A 21,544-nucleotide genomic window follows, 5' to 3' on the forward strand; every position below is an offset into this window, starting at 1 on the left:
CGCTTACGTATTTGCCATACAAGATTTGCATTTTTATCTAAAAGCAGTGGTTTTTCCTTCAGTTCAGTTCTTTTCAAGCAATTCAATAAAATATGCAAATTCTCTTACTTTATTTCACCAGTGTATTTCCCAAAGTTAGCTTCAGAAATTTTTGCATTTATTATTGCTAATAAGAAAAAAATATCTTGCAATTTACACAGTAAGTGATTTTATTCACAAAGGCACCATATATATACAATATATAAAATTTTTTAAATATATTAATTCTTTAAAGGATTTCAAATGTCCATCACCACACCATGTTACACCAAAGAAGGAAAAAGTTCTGTTAGCGTTTCATCCCACGACGTGCTTGCACTGGAAGGTGAAGACGCTGAAAATGAAGAATCATACCCTGCATCACTAGATGTTGGACTAACACACCGGGTGGTATCAGCAGGATACAGCAACTGACTATTGAAATCATCCACAGGAAACACTTCACTTTCAAAATGCAAAACAGGATTGAAGGAATCAGATTCAGAAGTAATGTGAATAGTTGGAATGTCTGTAGAATCTGTAATTTCAACACAATCTGATTCACTAATATGAGATTGGTCCAAATTTATTTCCTTTGTGGATAATTCACTTTCTGGTAAAGACAAAGCAGTACTGACATCTGGACAGGCATCAGCTTCTTCCTGCTTATAATAAATGTGGTCGAAATGAATCAGTTCTTTGTGGGATTCCACGCTTTTTGATGAGGTCCCCACCACTTTTGGATCTGAGATGTTCTATAATTCAAAGTCAAAATATTAAATGCATATATTTGTCATCCATTAAAATATAAAGTATTTATTATTTTCAATGAAAAACAGTCTAATTGCAAGAAAATGAACAACAAGTATTCATGAAAACACACTGCATTTAAAAGGAAAATATGTGCAGTAAACAATTACAATAAAAAAAATTTGATAGTTAATATATATATACTTAATGAAGAGAAAACAGGAAAAGAAGGGAAAAAATTAGAAATATTCACTCCAAAACAACAAGTATGCGCATTAACAGAAAAACTGATATATAAAGTCGATATTTAATTTCACTATGCTACAGAATCCTACAATTAGAAACTTTAACGTTATAAAGTTACATACTGATAAGAAAAATTACTTCCTTTTGTATGCACTGCAAAAAAGAATTACAGCATAAATTTATGCACTCATAAATTTATTTAAAATGGGAACAATTATTGATTTATTGTTCTAAGTATGTGGTATGAGAAGCAAATATATTTACTGTTAATGATTAAATATGACTCATAAAGAGATAAAGCAGCTGAGACTTCCACAATATTTCCATAGAAATACAAGTTGTTCTACGGATATACTTCAGTAAACAATGAGTGACATTATTCTGGAATTCATACTTTTTGATTTGCTATCAATGCATTACAGATAACTTATTTTATAAAATTATAGTAGTCCTTTGAATACTGCAGAAAGACACTACACTGCACTAAATTATATGTGTTACTTTATTAAATAATTATATATATTTTTATAGCTGATACAACCAAGTACAAAGCAATACAAAATTCAACATCTTTATAACTTATATTTAGTTTCAATATTAACGATGGGAAGATTACCTCCTCCCAATCACATCACTTATTTTTAAAGACATTCAATTAGTCTGAATGATAAACTTTACATCTTTTAAATGCTAATTCTTTTTTAAAGCTAGTTTCTATTACATATTTTGCACACTCTCTACGAATTTAATCAAAACTGAGGTATAATGCATTTCCATGTACAGCTGTAGTAAAACTATACATCATATATAAGCAATTCTTAAAAATGTAATTCAAGAATAAGTGTCCAAGTGTGTACAGTCGGGATCTGCAGGCGACTTTTCAAATTTAAATTTGATTTTCTAGTTCATATAGAAATACATAACAATATGCAAATTAATGGTTAGGAGTGTGGCAAAATGTACATCATCAGAAAAGGCCTTGGAACTCTAAAAACTATTGCAAAACAGAACTACAGCTAGGCAAAATTATACATTACTGAAACTTGCTACTTGCTTTGCCATTGCCTTGTCCTCCACATTATAGTATGCTTTGATAATACACTGTTTCAGCTTCATCATATCTTGATTATACTGGAAGGAGCTTCCACTCCTCCATGGGCATTTTATACATCTAAGAGAGGAGCTACTTTAATAATATGTGGCTGCACAGCTACCAACGACAAACCAATTCCTGCTGAGATATCTCGATCAAGACTCAATTTCTGCAATTTTCTGCATTTTGTTTGTCACCATGCCATATGACTCTTACATAATGCTGGTGATATAAACAGAACTAAAACTCAAACAGCCAATAATAATTTACAGCATTAATTAGCCAACCAAATGCATCACAAATTGAAACTAACTCATTCTGAATTAAGATTTCATCTTGAGCACAACTTGCTTGCTTCTACACTTAACTATTAACTTCTACACTAACTACAACCGCTTTTTGTTGCTCTCTTCTTACTGCAAAGTTATCAAAATGCAAATGTTTTGAAATAGGCACAAGTAGTGTGCTAAGTTGTTTGTGGTCGCAACATGTTTCTTAAAATAGAGATGAATATGTAATCTGCCTCTGTTGACAAAGTTGCTCTTCATAATGGATATACCTTCCTCAGTATCTATGTAATCAAAGTTCCTACATCATTACATTACAATGAATCAGACAGGACATTGTTAAGTGCGGTACAGCAATGGAAAAATTAATTTGTCTCAGTAAAAAGTTTCCAGTGTATCAAGATGAAATTAATGCTCCACAGATGTATATCTACAAAATGAATTTATGGATCTTCAAAGTAATGCGATTAGTTAATATCTATTCATTGTGATAAATATTTCTTTTGTGCCTGCATAATATTTTAACCATCTATTCAAATTTTCGCTTATATAGGATGCTTGCTCAATGGCAATATCTAAAACTAGAAAGAAAATATTCTATCATCGTTTACTGGGATATATTAGTACTTAAAAATTCAATCTAAATGTTTTAAAGTGATTTCAAGGATCAGGCCAGATGTTTTTGGTCTATTCCAATTTCAGATGAAAATTAACAGAAATGTCATCCAAACGACTATGAATTTTCAGCTTAGCATACCTTCGATTTAAATTAAAATTTTAAAGCTTTAATTTAGCAATTTAAGAAAAGCATATTAATTACTGTTTAAAAATAAGTAAAATGCAACAAGATTTTCTTCTCTTAATGATTAATCATGTTTATGAATTGTTTTAAAACTACTTGAATTAATGTTAAAACATTTTATTATTATTCTGAGAATGAAGTAGACAAAATACAAATTAAATTTTGAATATTAGCATACAAAATGATAAAGAAATGGATTTTGAGTAATAATATAGAAAATATAACTTTCAGAATTATCATAATGAATATTAAAAACATCAAGAATTTTAATTTTGAATAATTGTAATAAAATTTATGTGTAAGTAATTAAAAAGTGAAATGACAAAAGTAATTTATAGTGAATCAATGTTATAATCATGAAATGAATAACTGAATGTAGAGTACGTTGAGAAAGTACTGGTTTAGAAATAGGTCTATTTCTACCTGCGCATAATTGTTCCTTTTACCCTCAGCATACAATATAAACTTTGGAGGCTCCAAACCTTTATAATTTTTATTACATTATTATTATTTTTATTTTTGTTTATTTATTTTATACATGAGAGAGTTAGGTTAAATTTTTTTTTATGTTTATAATGGAATGTGCAGTTCAAAAAGGGCAGTTACCTTACATAAAGAACGGAAGCCTTTATAAGTAACTGCTAGAGCAGCCGTTAACCGCTAATGAATTAATACAAGAGTCAGTTTAAAGGACTTGCCTAATAGATGGATATGTTTGTACACTGGTGTGCACAACTTAAGCAACAGGTGTTCTTTTTGACATAACTCCACAAGAAATCATCTGAGAGACATGATATTCAGAATTAAGAGAGAGCATTTTGTATTTAAACGATGACGAAAACATAATTGCTCTAAAAATGAATACAATGCATACAGTATGGAATCAAACAAAAATAGGCTTTATTGAACTCATAGTGTCATTACACATGATTGTCTGTACAAGAGGAAGAACAACAAGCAGGTCTTCCTTAGTGTGGGATATGCCCTCCCCTTACTGCAATGGTTGCTTCGAACGGTCTCTCCATACTCAGCACCAGATTGTCCAACAGATCTTGAGGTAAAAGTGCCCATTCCTCAATCAGCATCTGTTTCAGTTGCTGGGTATTCCCGGGAGGATGTAATCGTGTCACAAGCATCTCCCCAAAGCATCCCACACATGCTCTATGGGGTTTAAATCAAGGAAGCATGCTGGCCAATCCATTCGAGTGATATCTTCACTTTTCAGTAGCTTCTGAACAGCAACAGTCCGGTGTTGCCGTGCATTATCATCCATAAAAACGAAGTCTGCTCCAATGGCACCTTGGAACACACGCACATGGGGAAGGATCACCTCCTGACGATAGAGATCTCTGGTTACAGAACTTCTGTCGAAAACGTGGAGCTCTGTCCGCCCATTCAGCATAATGCCTCTCTAGGCGAGATCTTCAGGACACCGTAACAGTCTCTTTCCATAATGTTACTGAGATTAAACCGTGTCCCGACCTCTCTCCAAATCAATTTGTGTTGAGAATCGCTTGTGGCACTAAAACGATTCTCGTCCGTCAGGAGGACACGACTCCATTGATGAGATGCCCAGGTTTTGCACTCCTTGCACCACTGTAAATGGTGATGCTGATGGCCAACTTTCAAAGGGATGCAGCATTCAGGCAGCAGGCGCAAAGGCCACCTTTGTAAAGGTGTTTGGACACAGTAAACCACGACAATTGTAGCCTGTTGCTGTTCACAGTTGTTGAGCTGTGGCGCTTGCTGACTGGTTTCGGACTCTTTTCGTCTGCAGGACTATACATCGGTTATTTGCTGCAGTTGTTTTCCTGGGATGGCCACCACCAAGCTTTCTAATAGCTGTACCTATGGTATAGAAGGCGTTCTAAATGCGTGAAACGACACTTTTGTTGATTCCAAACTCTTCAGCTATACTGGTCACACTTCGCCCCTACTCCAGATTTTCGATCATTCTTCCACGTGTGAAGTCATCCAGATCATTTCTTCTAGCCATATTTCACGAAAGAACTCGCACGTACTTGCATCGAATGTCTTTAATTGCATCTCCATCCTTCCTTTTATGGTAATCTCAAGTTGAGCGTACCAACCGTACACATTTTGTGTACGCTCACGTAGCCTGTGACCTTTTTTTTCTTGACATTTGCAGATAACCTTTCTACTGAATTGCGTGTTCATTATACTGAACGCAAGCACCCTTTTCTACAATTTCATAGCTATCTGATTAAAATTTACATTGTTGCTTAATTTTTTCACGCTAGTGTATTTGGAGAAAACTGGGGCCTTCCAGTTTTGTGTAAGGATAAGAAAATTGGAAATGTAATAAAAACAAGAAACTATTATTTTAATATTATTATTGAATAATTTAAAAATAATAAAATAATGAATAATTTAAAATAATGAAATTTATGATGTTAAAATGTTAAAGTCATGAAAATTAGTTATGAAATTTTGAAATTTGTAACAATTACCAAAAATAAGTAATCAGTGTGAAAAATTTTTATAATTGCGATATAATATGAAAAGTTTTGAATGAAAATTTTCAGGATAGTAAAACATTATCAAAGGTTATATTTTTCAATTATTCAAACAGTAATTTTAAGACAAAATTTTATTATTTGTATTTTTCAAATTATTTCTCTTCATTTGCTAATGCTCGTGCTTTATCTCTTGAAAAGGTTTTCTTCTCGCCTTTTTTCTCTTTGAAGGGGGGACGAATATGCAAGATAAATTTCAAATCAAAATTATAATTTAAATTAGCGAGAAATAGCTCCTTAATTGGCAATTTTTAATTTGGGTTTTTTCCTCTCTATTCTAAAAATAGTAATAATTATTTTTGGACTGTTGCATTTCTAGATCAATCTTTATCATATGACTTGCATAACACTGATGGTGTAGATATAGATAACTCAGAGCCTGAACCAAAATTTTTTCTTACTAAGTTGCCATACTGGAATAATTATGCATTTTTCCCTTCTCTTTTTTTGCTAAGATGCTGCCTACCTGCTCTATTCCTATTGCATCAATATCAGAAATGTAAATATTTTTTAATGGGCACAATTAGAGTACTAAGTGAATTGTGGCTACAAATGTCAATTGAAATAAAAATGAATATTTAATCTGCTTCGATTGCCAAGTCTGCTGTTAATTACAGATTCAACATTATATGCTATCAGTGCTTTTACATAATTATATCCAAGTCTCTGTATTATGCATATATATATATATAATTCTAATAGATTTTTTAGTACATTATCACCTTTGACAAAAAGTACTTAGAATTCTATTGAAATTAAGTAACTCATTAGAATATTTAAAAATTGAATCTTGAATAAACTTTAAAAAATGGAAACATTAAAAAGGTATAATTAAAAGTGAAAATACAATCAATAAACCAAGTAATTATCATCATTGACTGGAAATTAGTTGACTTTTCAAGGGGAACAAACTTCTTATCAATTAACAATAATTTAAAAAATGTGGAAGTGTTTAGTCTTTTTCTCAAGAATTATTATAAAAAAAGCTAATATTTCCTTTTATGTGAATATATTTTAATTCACCTTTTCTTCCTTGTTTAATTTTTTTTTACAAAGATTGCACTGTGTTGATAATTTTTACAAAGTTTGAACTGAGTTAAAGGAGTGAATATGATTAATATGTTAAGGAAAATAAAACTCTCTTATAAGAATATATTCCAATTTTAAAACTTGACTGTACCGCCAATTTCTTACTGAATTCTAATTATGAATTTTACTTTAACTCATCTCATTTAACTTAATTCATCTTACAAAAAAAGCTTTTTTGTCATAGTAATTATTACTTGAGAAAATGACAAAATGCATTTACTAATTATTGTTAATTGATCAGAAGTTAGTTTGTTCTCCTTGAGAAGTCAACTAATTTTCAATCAATGACAATAATTACTTGGTTTATTGATTGTATTTTCACTTTTATTCATACTTTTTTAATGTTTCGATTTAAATTTATTCAAGATCTAATTTTACATATACTAATGAGTTACTTAATTTCAACAGAATTCTAGCTACTTTTGTCAGTGGAGAGATCATATACTAAATAAAGATTAAATATACTAAATAAATTATATTAAATAAATTAAATATACTTAAAATATACTAAATAAATTATTATACTAAAATTAAATTACTAAATAAATTAATATACTTAATATATAATATTAAATATACTAAATAAAGATTAAATAAATCTATTAGAAAATAAATTACTATTTTATTACTTTGCAGCTTTGGTGAAAATATTAGGTAATTTATTGCAGTTAATTAAATTGTTTACTTAAATCTCCTGTGTGTGTATATATATAGAAACTAATGCTTCCCAAAGAAGAAAATTTTGAAATTTAATAAATTTCAAATAATCCTATACATGCAACAAAGAATTTAATAAATGTAAAAACCAAATCCTTTAAACAACAATCAATACCCCATCTCAAAAAAAAATTCTGTAATTATATATATATATATATATATATATATATATATATATACCCACCGCCTTTACATGGTCTATATTTTTAAAATCATTGGTCACAGTCAATTATAAAAGTGTTTTAAATGCTGAAAATATTCACACACTGCCAAAGACAAATATAAATATAAATATATATATATATACACACAGTCGAAAGTCGTTAATCCGGACTCGTCGGGACTTCGGCGTTTCCAGATTATAGATCATTAGTTTAAATCTGGTAAGATGGCATGCAGAAATTATGAAATTAAAAACATGAAACCGTAATTTATGAAATAAAGAACAATTATGATCTAAAGGGTATCAAAATTTACAAAAAAAAAAAAAAAAGCTTAATATTTATTTGTTTACTTTATTTAACATTTCTTTCAATGCAAGTTGTTTAAGTTGCTTCGTTTTTTTATGTGACAGTACTTTCTCTTTAATTATATAAACAGACATAATTTCTTGTTCAGTTACAAAGTTCCGCTGTTTAAGTTCTATAATTGCTGTGTCGAGAATACCGACTAATTTGTCAATCGAAATTTTTTTGTTTTCAATAAACTCTGTGTCACTTTCTTCACTATTGGAAGCGAATTATAATGACGAGGAATTTAATTTAAATCATATCAAAGATGGAGTACATCGAGATGAAATACTACATTTAGTAAGGAATTATAAGCCAAATAAAATAAAAACATCTGCCCTGAAGATAAGGATAGTGCTGACAGATCAACTTCCAATTCATTGCACGCTGCTGTGGCGTTAAAGATAAACAAATGTTAAAGTTTAGATAAACAAAGGATATGCCTTTATCCATTTTTTCCAGCAATTCCACTTTTTCTTTAATGAACTTCAAAATATACTTTCGCTTTGTAGATCCTTTACATATTAATAAATATATATAAGAAATTCTATTTGACATAATCGAAAGTTCAAGCTTACTTTTATAAAATTGCTCTAACAGTCTGCAAAAAATAATAAGCCGGATCCAATTCGAAGATTAAGGAACAACACAATCTGCAACATTAACTGAAATAGATAATTTTAGCTTAGCTTATACCGTCCATTATATATTAAACGCGCACTCGTAAACGTATTTTGAGCACGTGCACAAGCATATTCGCAGCCGTAAAGGTCTTACGTGCATGCGTCAACACGACGCATTCGCAGATAGTTTGCAGCTTTGAGGTCTGGATTATAGATCATTCCGGATTATGGGTGTCTGAATTAACGACTTTTGACTGTATATATTTCAGACATTTTTGACTGTATATATTTCAGACATATAAAGAAATTTAACTTTTAATATGGTCTCCCAGTTCCTATACGTATATTTGAGAAAGTTTTACATTCGTTATGAAAATTCACTCATGTTATTTTCAAATTTTTCAGTTTTTGACGTTTTTTCAACTTGCCTTGAAGAATTGATAAATTATGTTAGAATAATTCGTGGAAATAAGTTTAAATGAAATGCACTGTTTATTATACAAATGCAGCATACAGTATGAATTTTTCATGCGAAAAATACAGATGAATATTTCAAAACTAATCATTTGAAAAAAAAAAAAAAAAAGCTGATATACATTTACTGCATACTGTAATATTTTAAGATGTTTATGCAATCAAACTAACCTTTCTGTCTTCTCCATTTTGACACAGGTTGCTGCTGGAATCCTCATACTGCATAAGATCTTCGCTACACTGCTGTAGTAGATCAAGAAGAGCATCAGTCTGGAAAAAAGAAATAATTTTGCATGTTATTCATTTTGATGCTGACCTAAATTTCTATATTAAAAAAAATATTTTCAAATGCAACTGTGGATAATGGATTGCATTTCTCATATAAGTAATAACTCTGATTTGTTATTTAATAGTATTATAACTACTCAAATAAAATCATCCAACACCATTAATGGAAAAGTACAGTGTGTGTGTGCATAACAGGGAAGTATCTTTTGTGCGTGTGTGCCTTCTAAAATCTATTCTTAAAGCTAAAAATCATTTACGCACACACACCAAAAAAAAGCTTTCAGATTCAGAGTCTCGTGCACTTGAGATAAAATGTCTGTAATCTTATATAATTCAAGAGGTACAGAGAACTCGCGTAAGCTGATTAATAAAAAAAAATTTTCTTCAAAAAAGAATGCTACTTTCTCTGTAATAAGATATATTCCAAGTCATTACTAAATTTATTAAAAATTACAACTGGATTACATTAAAGAACGTGAATGCTGTCTGCTTAAGGGAATGGATGCTTTTGCAGAATCCCCCCCTTTTTTTTAGAAAAAACTACTTGAATTTACGTTCTAATTTCCACAAATAATCAGCTCTTTCTCCGGGGTTCGAGTACCCCGATTTGTTTATTGGTTTACACCAAAGCATACGAAAGCTATATATATATATATATAAGGAGAAAGATGCCTTCGTCAAGAACTTTATTAGGGAAGCTGGCTTGTATCCATGCTACTTATGGCAAAAAACGCAAAAATGCCCATAAATCCAGCACATTCACTGAAATTCAAACTGAGTGAGCTACCAGTGTTCAGCCACTTTACTTCTCTGCTGCTGGTGCCTTATAAAAAAATATTCTGCATAAAGATTGTGCTCAAATAACCACCTAATGAAATTTAAATGAGTCTCTCATCTTTCTTCCTACCGGAAGAAAAATGCTGTACAAACACAATTTGTTAGGCTGAGAATTCCTTTCAGTACTACCATTACTTATAGTACAAGGTTGTTTGCTGAGTCTTAAGAATCATAATATACAGGTTGTTAGGAATAATTATATTACATAACAATTCAGTATACCTCACCTTAATATTAAATTCAACAATCATTACAGAATAGTGGAAACTGATGAAAGCTTATTCATGAAAAGAGAGAAAATAATATAGGTTGACATTTTCCCCAAACAATAGGTATTTATAGAAATTAAGAGAATATTTTCTGCTTGTTTCCAAGCATGTGTAGAACTAGGCCAATTGCATATGGAAAGAAATAAAGCCAAATATAGCAATATGGTACTGAAAACACATGGCATGGTGTTAATGAGACTTCTTGGTGCAATATTTTTGCTAGTTCTGCGTATTTTTATGCTTGCCACTTTTTGTTTTCTTGTTATATACTTTCAATGGCAATTTTCTTTCCTGGATGCTGTGATAACATAAATACTAAAACAGCAACTTTTTTAATGAAAAATTTATGAGAATACAAAGATTTTCCCAACAGACAAGGAATTTTTCTCAACTGTAAAATTAAGGGCATAAACCCGAATTAATCATATCCCAATTTAAACACTGTAATTTGAGTATATTTTGCAAAAGGCTTGCCTGAAAAAATATATTGGGTTGGAGGGAAAGTTCTGTCGTATTTTAAAGAAAATATTTGAATTCATTTATAAAAATATGTGTTTAATATTAATCAATTATATATGCTCCGTTATTTGTTACAACCTGTTGCAATCTTCCAGGTAACCTGTAAATTCCTGTTTTGCAGAAGTTCTCATCCATGGAGTTAAAATAGTCAGCAACTGCCTTAGAAACACTTTCAAAAGACTTGAATTTTTTTCCCGTTAGATAATTTTGCAGAGATTTGAACAGGTAATAATCAGAGGGTGCAATGTCAGGTGAATACGGGGGGTGACTAAGGATTTCCCATCCTAACGCATTCAGTTTTTGTAGTGTCACCACTGCAGTATGCGGACGAGCATTATCGTGATGGAACACTATTCCTTTTCTGGACGCTAATGCTGGCCTTTTTTCTTTGATAGCTGCATTCAATTTATCCAGCTGATTGCAGTACAGATACGCATTGATGTCTTTTCCCTGTTTCAGCAACTCGTAATACACTGGACCTTTCCTGTCCCACCACAAACAAAGCAGTACTTTTCATTGATGGATACTTGGTTTTGGAACTGTTGCTGATGATGTTTCTGGTTTGCAGTAAGATTTTTTTCTTTTAATATTCTCGTAAAGAATCCACTTTTCATCTCCAGTAACCAGCCTGTCCAAAAACGGCTCCACATTGTGTCTAATCAGATGTGAAAAACATATTCTTACACGATCAGACAAATTCTTTTCCGTTAATTCATGTGGAACCCAAACACTTTGCTTTAACACAAACCCAAGAGATTTAATGTGATCTCCAAAAGTTGTTTGATGAATGCCAAACTCTTCTGCAATTTCTCGACTTGTTAAATGTGGATTATTTTCCAACATGGATCACAAAACATCATTATCCATCTTGGATGGTCGTCCAGATCGAACACTTTCTTTGAGGCTCAGGTCCCCGGAACGAAATTTGCTAAACCATCTTTGACAAGTACGAACATTTACAATATCTTTTCCAAATACCCCACATAAATTTTTACATGCAACAGATGCCTTGCTTCTTTTTTGGAATTCATATAAAATGCAGTGTCAAGGGTAAAAAAGGGCACCTTTTATATTATACAGCAGCTAAAAAAACAAAACAAAAAAAAAAAAAATCCGATTGACTCACTAGCCAGATGTTTTTTTTTTTTTATTTACAAGAAAAATCACCTGCCTATTTAAAATAGACAGAACTTTCCCTCCAACCCAATAAATGCAGCACAGATTTTTTTTTTTTTTTATTTAACTTCTGCAAAAATTCAAGCAATAGAATTTTACTATAATGAATAAATAAGGATTAAACTGTCTTGACATTATGCATATATTTCTTCAATAAAATAAAACTTCACTTTCAGATTATGTATTTAAAAAAAAATAATTACCTCGCTACAGCTGGTAAGTAAACGTATTGCATCATCCAGAGAGTAAGAATCTGCATGTCCTGTCCCTTCTGCAGAGGTTCATTAATGAGTGATGCATACTCAAGAGACTTGCAGTCAGACACTCTGGGATGTGCACAATCAGATGCTTCGTCCTTTTCCTTCTTGGCCTGGTAATTAGCAAAGAAATCCATTAAAAAAGTCAACAGAAAATAAATCATCATACAGAATTAATAAACAAATGATCAGAATAATAACTAAATTAAGAAGGGGAAAAATACTTATTAATTTTAGATTAAATACAAGTAGTTAACATTTAAAAAAGTATATTATGATTACATGAAATAAAAGTAAATGCAGTAAAGGAAGAGTTGAAAACAGATTACTCAACTAATTAACACACATGTTAGTCTTCGCCACTTTTAAGAAAAGTTTAAAAGAATGCAAACCTAACTGAAAAAGAAATAATCATGTAGAATTTTTAAGCATGCAAACAGCTATCCTTAAACTGAGATAATTTGAATAAAACTATTCCAGAATAATCAGAAACAAGTTTTTTTCATCTTCAGGAAGAAACATTTAAAAAAAATTACTGCTCTTGGAAAAAGAAGACTAAAGTTTAAGCATCAGGTACTTGCCAAATTTGCCCCATCAGATAATTATTTCATTCTAGTAATATTACTTTTGTTGTTAGCTAATATTACTCTGACAGCCTTATTCCACCCCCCCCCCCAACAGATGGAATCGGTGGGATTGAGAGATATTCATCTTTTAGAAACATGTTCGCTGTTCTTTATTGCTATCTGTGATTTACAATATAACTTATTCAGGGTTCATACACATTTCTGCTCATAGAAATTAAGGATTTTTAAGGACCATTAGCAAAAAAAAAAAAAAAAAAAAAAAAAGGACCCATCAACAAATAGGAATGAATACATTTAATTAAAGATATTAGTTCTGCCTGAATTTCACTTTTGTGATATTACACTGGTGTGCAAAACTTAAGCAACATTGCAAATTTCAATCAGATAACCATGCAGTTGCAGAAAAGAGGTTCTTGCTATCGGTACAATGAACACGCAATTCAGTAGAAAGGTCATGCATATGCAATTGTCCGGGGAAAAAAAAAAAAAAAAAAAACATCACAGCTACGTGATCGTACGCAAAATGCGTGCGCTCCACTTGAGACTACCATAAAAGGAAGGACAAAGACACAATTAAAGACACTCGCTGAAAGTACAAATGAAATCTTTCGTGAAATATGGCTACAAGAAATCATCTGGATGACTTCACGAGTGGAAGAATGATCGGAAAGCTGGAGGAGGGGCATAGTGTGACCAGTGTGGCCGAAGATTTCGAAGTCAACAAAAGTGTCGTTTTGCGGGCTTGGAAAGCTTCCTAATAGGTACAGCTATTAGAAAGGTTGGTGGCAGCCGCTCCAGGACAACAACTGCAGCAGATAACCGATATATCATCCTACAGGCGGAAAGAGCCCCAAACCAGTCAGCAAGCTCCACAACTCAGCAGCTGTGTACAGTAACCAGCGACAATTGTCCTGGTTTACTGTTCCAGACACCTTCACAAAGATGGCCTATTCATCTGCCGTCCTGAACGCTGCATCTCTTTGAAAGCTGGCCATCGGTGCCACCATTTAAATTGGTGCCAGGAGTGCAAAACCTAGGCATCTCATCAATGGAGTCGTGTCCTCTTTATCAGCATCTGTCGTTTTAGTGCCCCAAGCGATTCTCAACGCCAACTTATTTGGAGAGAGGTAAGGACACGGTTTAATCTCAGTAACATCAAGGAAAGAGACCATTATGGTGTCCTGGGGATCTCGTATGGGGAGGCATTATGCTGAACGGGCGGACAGAGCTCCACGTTTTCGACAGAAGTTCTGTAACCAGAGATCGCTATTGGCAGGAGGTGATCCTTCCCTATGTGCGTCTGTTCCAAGGTGCAATTGAAGCAGACTTCGTTTTTATGGATGACAATGCACAGCCACACCGGACTCCTGCTGTTCAGAAGCTACTGAAAATGGAAGATATCACTCGAATGGATTGGCCAGCGTACTCCCCTGATTTAAATCCCATAGAACATGTGTGGGATGCTTTGAGGAGACGCCTTGAGGCACAATTAAATTCTCCGGCGAACACCCAACAACAGATGCTGATTGAAGAATGAGCACTCTCACCTCAAGATCTGTTGGACAATCTGATGTTGAGTATGGGGAGACAGTGAGAAGCAACCATTGCAGTAAGGGGAGAGCATATCCCATACTAAGAAACATCTGCTTGTTGTTCTTCCTCGTATACAGACAATCATGTGTAACGATACCACGAGTTCAATAAAGCCTATTTTTGTTTGATTCCATACTGTATGCATTGTATTCATTTTTAGAGCGATTATGTTTTCGTCATCGTTTAAATACAAAATGCTCTCTCTTAATTCTGAATATCATGTCTCTCAGATAATATCTCGTGGAGTTATGTCAAAAAGAACACCTGTTGCTTAAGTTGTGCCCACCAGTGTATAATAAGAATAAAATAGATCCACAAGTAGAATACATTATTATTAAACATAATTTAATAAATATAACTATAAAACAAAGGTGAGAATAAAATCAACTTTATAAAATTTATCAGGTAGCATTATTTACCAAATTGATTTTTCTTTTATGCCTCATTTTGTCACGTACTTGTTCAGTTTAGAGGTTTGATAAATAGCATGTAGATTTTATGTCAACGGCATAGGTTAAAATGAGAAGCAAAATCATAATTCATTACAGCAGACTGGCTGTTGACACTGCTGCTGCTTGCCTAGAAAGTGCATGCTGATCAGAACAAACCTGAAAGCCATGTAGGCTAATAAACCCCTCAAGCATCAGAGATGATAAGTTGTCTGTATTATTTTGTCTCACTAGATGCAAACAATTAAGTTTTATATTTTCGTGCTGCAGCTTGTGACCACAAAGAAAGATTAATGAAAGGCAGCAACTCACTTTAATATGCAGACAACTTTTAAGGGTGACCAGTTAGTTACAAATAATTAAATTAGCTAGTTAGATACCATTTATCTCCTAACTTGTCAATCTCTGACTATGTACCAATGAGATTTTACTTGATATGATATAAAAGTTAAATAGTCCAAAATCCCTGACAGGCATGAAGCAAATTATCGGCAGGTCTGAAAGTCAGATAAAGGTTTAAATAAACCTCTTATTTAAAAAGACCTTAAAACACAAATACATGTTCTTACGCTAGCAAAATTAACTACATCTTATAGTGATCCATTTAAACAGGAACAGTAAATTCAAACTAAAAATGTGGAGTAGTAGTTAAAGACTACACGCTTTAATTTTAATCTAAGCTGGCCCAGTAATATGTCATAACAACCTTGTGACTCATTTAACACAGTTATCGTGTAACAAAGTCAAATATCGACAACATTAACACACACGAATAATTACAAATTACCAGAACTACTAGGAACTAATGCAGCATGCAAGCGAATGCCAGAAATTCTGTCTTAGAATCCCAAAACCTTAGTTTAAAAACTTGATTTCCATTCTGGTGAGGAAACAGAAAAGGAAAATTATAGGCTGAAAGGCTGAAATTATAAACAATTGCTCAATTTATATAATAACTGTACATATTACCTTTGAAGAATACTTTTCTTTCTCTTTATGTATTTGGTTTCTTTCTTCAATACATTTCCTCTCCATTTAAAAATTTTTGTATTTAATTAAAGATTTCTGTCATTTAAAAAAAAAAAAAATTAAATGCATTTTACGAAAAGGTGGTAATTTTATTTCTTTAGTAATATGAACATTCAGAATAAATATGAAATGATATATGGAAAGAGGCTGTTACAAAGCCCACACAGCAGAATTTAGTAACACATCGAGCAACAAAATTTAGAATTTAGGATCCACAGAGATTGCATCAGGTGGGGAAACTGCCCCAACCTAGCTATGCCACTTAAACCCATAAGATGAATCTTTTAAATTGTCAGTTTTCAATTTCTTTATTAATAGAAAAATTCCTTTTTATAAATGCCTGTCCATGTGATAAGATTAGAAGCATTTTTGATATCTTTCCATGCTTGGAAACATGGTACATTGAGAAAACAAAGAAAAGATAAACATGATAAGAAAATGGACTTCTAGTATCAGAAGTAAAACATTCAAATAATATGTTTTCATTGTTCTTCCAAAAATTCTCCAAAAAGTAAAAGTTCATCATAAACTTTCTGTAAAATACATCCATTACGTAATAATACCATGAAGACATTTTTCTGGAATCTACTAGATTCGCGATTCTATAAATTTTGCCTTCAAATCTTTCTAAACTTTACAAGTTGCAATGTCTAAAATCCTACAGAAAAATTACCCCTACAATTCTGTAAGAGCAAAAAACCAGAAATAAGTTGAAAAAAAATCAGAAGAAAAAAGTGTAAAATTAATTTTGCTGAGAAAAGTGATGCATATCGAGACAATTACATGGGGAAAAACTCTTACCATGAAAAAAAAAAATTAAAATGAAGGCATTTTAAATTAAATACATAGCTATTTTGCTTTTGCTAAGAATTGTTTGATAAATTGTGCTAAAGTGCAATTAAAGCATTTATTACCTTATTTATTTTTCAGAATCAAAATATTGTACAAGTCACCAAAATGGAAAGCAATGTCACTTTATAATATGATGGCGAAAAATATGTTTCATTTTAATGTTATTTCTTGAATACAATTGCAATATATTAGCATTATTTTAATGAAAATGATCAATGTTATAATGTTTAAAAAAAATAACGTCGAAAAATTCCCAGATTTCCATACTAATTTTTTTTTTTTTTTTTTTTAGAGAAACTGATCTTAAAATCGCCAAAATGTTGATAAGTCACCAAATTTGGAACCATTTAACAAAGAATTCACATTCTCAAAAGCGAAAAGTCATTTAAGATTGCTTCATTAAAAAAAAATGAAATGCTTATGTTTGACTTCTTGCTCAGAAACTTGAATATCTCACTGTTTGTATTAGAAATAGTAACAAATTAAAATGCATGAACTTATTCACTTATTCAAAAAATAACTATATTTGTCAATGAATCGTCAAAAGTATTTGTCCAGAATGCTAATTCTCATCCAAACAGGCAGTCATAAAAACAGACAGAAATTTCAAAAGATTAGAATTAAGGACCTCCTGCCGAATTTGATCAAAATTAAGGACTTTTAAGAACCAAAAATCAATTCGAAAAAATCTAAAGACTGTACAAAGACTAGAATAAAAATAGAAGTAAACCCGATACTCTTATTTTCATTATACTGGAATGCACATTAAGTTTCTTGGATGATTGTATTTAACCAGTCTGCAATCCCAAGTTTGTGCAATTCTGCATGCCCCCTCCTCTAAAGCAAAAAAAGGATTGCTACAAAATAGGGATCGCCAAAAACATTACTGACGAATTTCTCAAAAAAGGTGAAGTGTTTTATTTTTTAATGCATCATATAGTCCTTATTTAATAATTAAAAATATTTACTTTAAGTTCTCTTTTGACACGTTCATAAAGTTTGCTGATTTGTGACTTTTACCAAAAAGAGACCTAAGTTTTAATGCTTTTCTAATCAATACAGTTTTATTCAAAATCTATACTAATCATACATACAGTTTTTGACATATCAAAATAATTAAGATACTACAAAAAAAAGTTATATTTACAAAATTGACAAAAGTAAACTCTTGTTATTCATATGCAATTTAAAATTACTTTTATCAAATTAATAGAATTCCAAGTTTAAAATAGATTTTATAAAAATCTTCCTTTTTTTCAGAAGATTCCATCAAGGGATTTTGCAACTTGTATAATAACAAATACCATTAAGTTTCTTTTAAAATAGTAATATATTTAGATCACTTATCCTCTCATATTAAGGCAAAAAAATTTTTAATGTAGCAATGTTACATTTTTGATTTGGTTTTCAAAATCTGAATGAATACGTAAATTTTCCTTTGATATATACGTCAAATCTCACCTCTTTCAAAGTTTCATCAGCATTCTGTATGCCAAGCCGGAGCTTTAATTCTGCATTTTCTTTTTCTAAGATAGCATTCTTATTCCTTAGTTCAATATTAGTCAGCAATAACACTTTTTTCTATAAAAAAATTCTTAATTATTTTAACAATATAAAGCACAGATCTCTTATTTATTTGACAGTGAAATATAATTTAAATATGATAAGCAAACTGTATAATAATGCATGGAATTAAAAATTTAACGAGTTTTCAATTTGCATTCTAAGGACTTATTACCAGAAATTTATTAGATAACATCTATAAAATAAAAATGTTTTATAATGATATTATAACTAACTTCTTTCTGAAATTATGTGCTTTTAACAAACAGCCTATTTACTTCTCTACATGATACAGAGATATTAAGCTATCTTCATTTCAATTCATCTAAATCCATTTTAATTACTCCTACAAAAATAGTGAATTAAAATTAGTTTCATCTTTTGAATAGAAGACTTCAGATCATCTTTATCTGTTCTTCTGTTTAGAACATCTTTAGTCACTTCAAGTAAAAATTAACTACACACTTACCAGGGATGGAAGTTTGGATTTCACTATAAACAACTTCCCATGATGTTTTAATTTAGAATGTCTTTAGGATTATTCACAAGTGACACTGCATTGTTCTTCAAAAAAGATTTTTCTTTTTTAATCTACCGCTGATTGCATCATTTATTATTTTTATATGTTGGATAAGTGCTCAATGATGATTGATTCTACATTGCTAGTTATGATTAATAATCATGATAGATACACTTACATGTATAACACAAAGAAAATGAAGTACTATATATCCAGTAACCAGTATTTCACGATCTGTTAAACTGGATGTTGACACTTATTAAATACAGTACAAAGTCCGAAATCCGGACTGGTTGGGACTTTGGCGATTCCGGATTTGGGATTTTTCCGGATAATAGATGATCAATTTAAATCCGGTAAGATGGCATGCAGAAATTATACAATTAAAAATATGAAATCGTAATTTATGAAATTAAGAACAATTGTTGAATCAAGAACAATTAAGAACAAATGATCTAAAGGGTATCAAAATTTTAAAAAAAGCTTAATATTTATTTGTTTACTTTATTAAACATTTCTTTCAATGCAAGTTGTTTGAAGATGCTTCCATAAAAAATTCAAAAAGTTTCTTTTTCTTTTTTCTTGTGTCATATACAGTGGACTTTCCAATGCCATACTCCTCACATAATTTTGAGACAAATATGCCTTTATCCATTTTTTGACACAATTCCACTTTTTGTTTAAAGCACATTGAAACATGGTTTCGCTTTGTAGATCCTCTGGCAACTCCAGAATTGGAAACTCTTTTCGACATAATCGAAAGTTCAAGTTTAGTTTTTATAAAATTGCAGTAATAATAAGCTGGATCAAATTAGGAGATCAGGGAGCAGCACAGTCTGCTACTGTAATTGAAATGCCTTAGCATCAGTAAAGATAATTTTAACCTAGCTTAATAGCATCCATTACACATTATTGGCTGTGTATCACAAGATTGTCAATGAAAGCCAAGTTGTTTCACTAAATTTTGTCTTGCTCCTATTGCATACTGAATTAAGACTGAATTGTAATAGTTATTTACTATACCTACATTTATTTTTCGGAAATGCTTCAAACTAATCAGAGTCCTGAATAAAATAAACTCCCACATATACTTAAGGCTTTATCTAGGGCCGACGGATCGATACCACCTGAGCTAGTCTCTACGGGTCCTGAGTTCTGCTACAAAGTGCTTTCCTAAGTTCTAAATTTTCACCGTACCTAAACTTTGGATCCCAATGCTTTCCCTAAATCATAAAAACTTCTCATCCCTTAATTTTGTCGCTCTGTGCCTCCTCAAATTCCAAAAATTTAGTCTTCCCTAAATTTGCCATCCAGGGCCGACATATTCTGCCGCTGCTCCTGGGTTTACGCTGAATAACATACCAGTTATTCTTAATTAAAATAGCACTAAATGTATTTTTTGGCCTCTGAGTTTCATTAACAAAATCTATTTTTAGCATATGAAAAGAAATTTTTGTTGAATTTTTCCTCGTCAACATTTCTTAAGAGCATTTAAAAATCTATAATAATCACCAAGCTTGATGTTAGCATAAAAGGTTGCCCAACTCTTGTTATTCAATTATTAATATAAAAAAAGTAGACATCACATCATGAGTTATTACTGAAGCTGTCATGTATTGATAAACATGCAGTGACGAAAGTGAAATCTAATAAGTAATGACTCGACAGGTCGGCGTCACAGATATAAAATAGGTGAATGTTTCGGTTTGAGATGTATGCCAAGGAGACACTCAGCTACGGAGCCAAATTATTAATCTCACAAATTTACGCTTACATGATTGTTTTTCCATAATGAGGTATTTTATTTAGTGCTTAAGTGAAATTAAGAATCGGGATTTTTAAGTAAAAATCTCCACATGTTTATTATGGAAGGAAAAATTAAATGTGCATGCATAAAGCATTGTGGCTTTGAGGTCTGGATTTTAGATCATTCCGGATTTTGGACTTTGTACTGTATACAATTCTAGTACAACATCCTAACAATTATCTTAAGAGAATTTTGAATGTTAATACTTGACATTTCTGTTAACACTGTGACTTTGTTATGTAACTAAAAATTGAAACTTGTCTTATTTGGGCACTGGTGACCTCCAAATGAAACCAGAACTTCATTTAAAAATTTCAGAAGTATTGGGGCTCCAATAGATTTCAAAACCTTGAAACAGTTGTGCGTGTGCTTAATGATACTCAGATTATCAGCACTTAGCGAGGTTCTTGAAATTGTGTTCGCCAACTTGGGTGACAGATACCAAGCAGTGGGAAGAGTGTTTAAGTTGCTAGCTCAAATGTTAATTAAGATAGGGAAAAAGAAAGGGATATTTTCTTTCTATACGTAGATATTTTGCGCTGGGTGTCATGACTCTGCAGATAAATCTTTGTGCTGATGATCACATGACTTTGGTCAGTAGACATTTTGAATTCATTATTTAATTATTTTCTACATAAATTAATGGTACTTTT

General features: G+C 31.5%; 1 protein-coding gene across 1 annotated transcript in view; it reads right to left on the reverse strand.

Moving 5' to 3' along the window:
• Positions 1-461: 461 nt before the first annotated feature.
• LOC118203137 (uncharacterized) overlaps positions 462-21,544 on the reverse strand; it is a 50,147-nt gene continuing 29,064 nt past the window's right edge. Inside the window, exons 3-6 of the mRNA XM_085813203.1 lie at positions 18,463-18,582; positions 12,438-12,604; positions 9,317-9,415; positions 462-773 (exon numbers count right to left, since the gene is read on the reverse strand). Coding sequence (XP_085669329.1) covers positions 710-773; positions 9,317-9,415; positions 12,438-12,604; positions 18,463-18,582 — 450 coding nt within the window. The 3' untranslated portion in view covers positions 462-709. The remainder of the gene's footprint in view (positions 774-9,316; positions 9,416-12,437; positions 12,605-18,462; positions 18,583-21,544) is intronic.

Source organism: Stegodyphus dumicola, chromosome 3 (assembly GCF_044657685.1).
Source record: "Stegodyphus dumicola isolate Sdum_Otavi_A_Nest chromosome 3, ASM4465768v1".
Lineage (NCBI taxonomy): Eukaryota > Metazoa > Arthropoda > Arachnida > Araneae > Eresidae > Stegodyphus > Stegodyphus dumicola.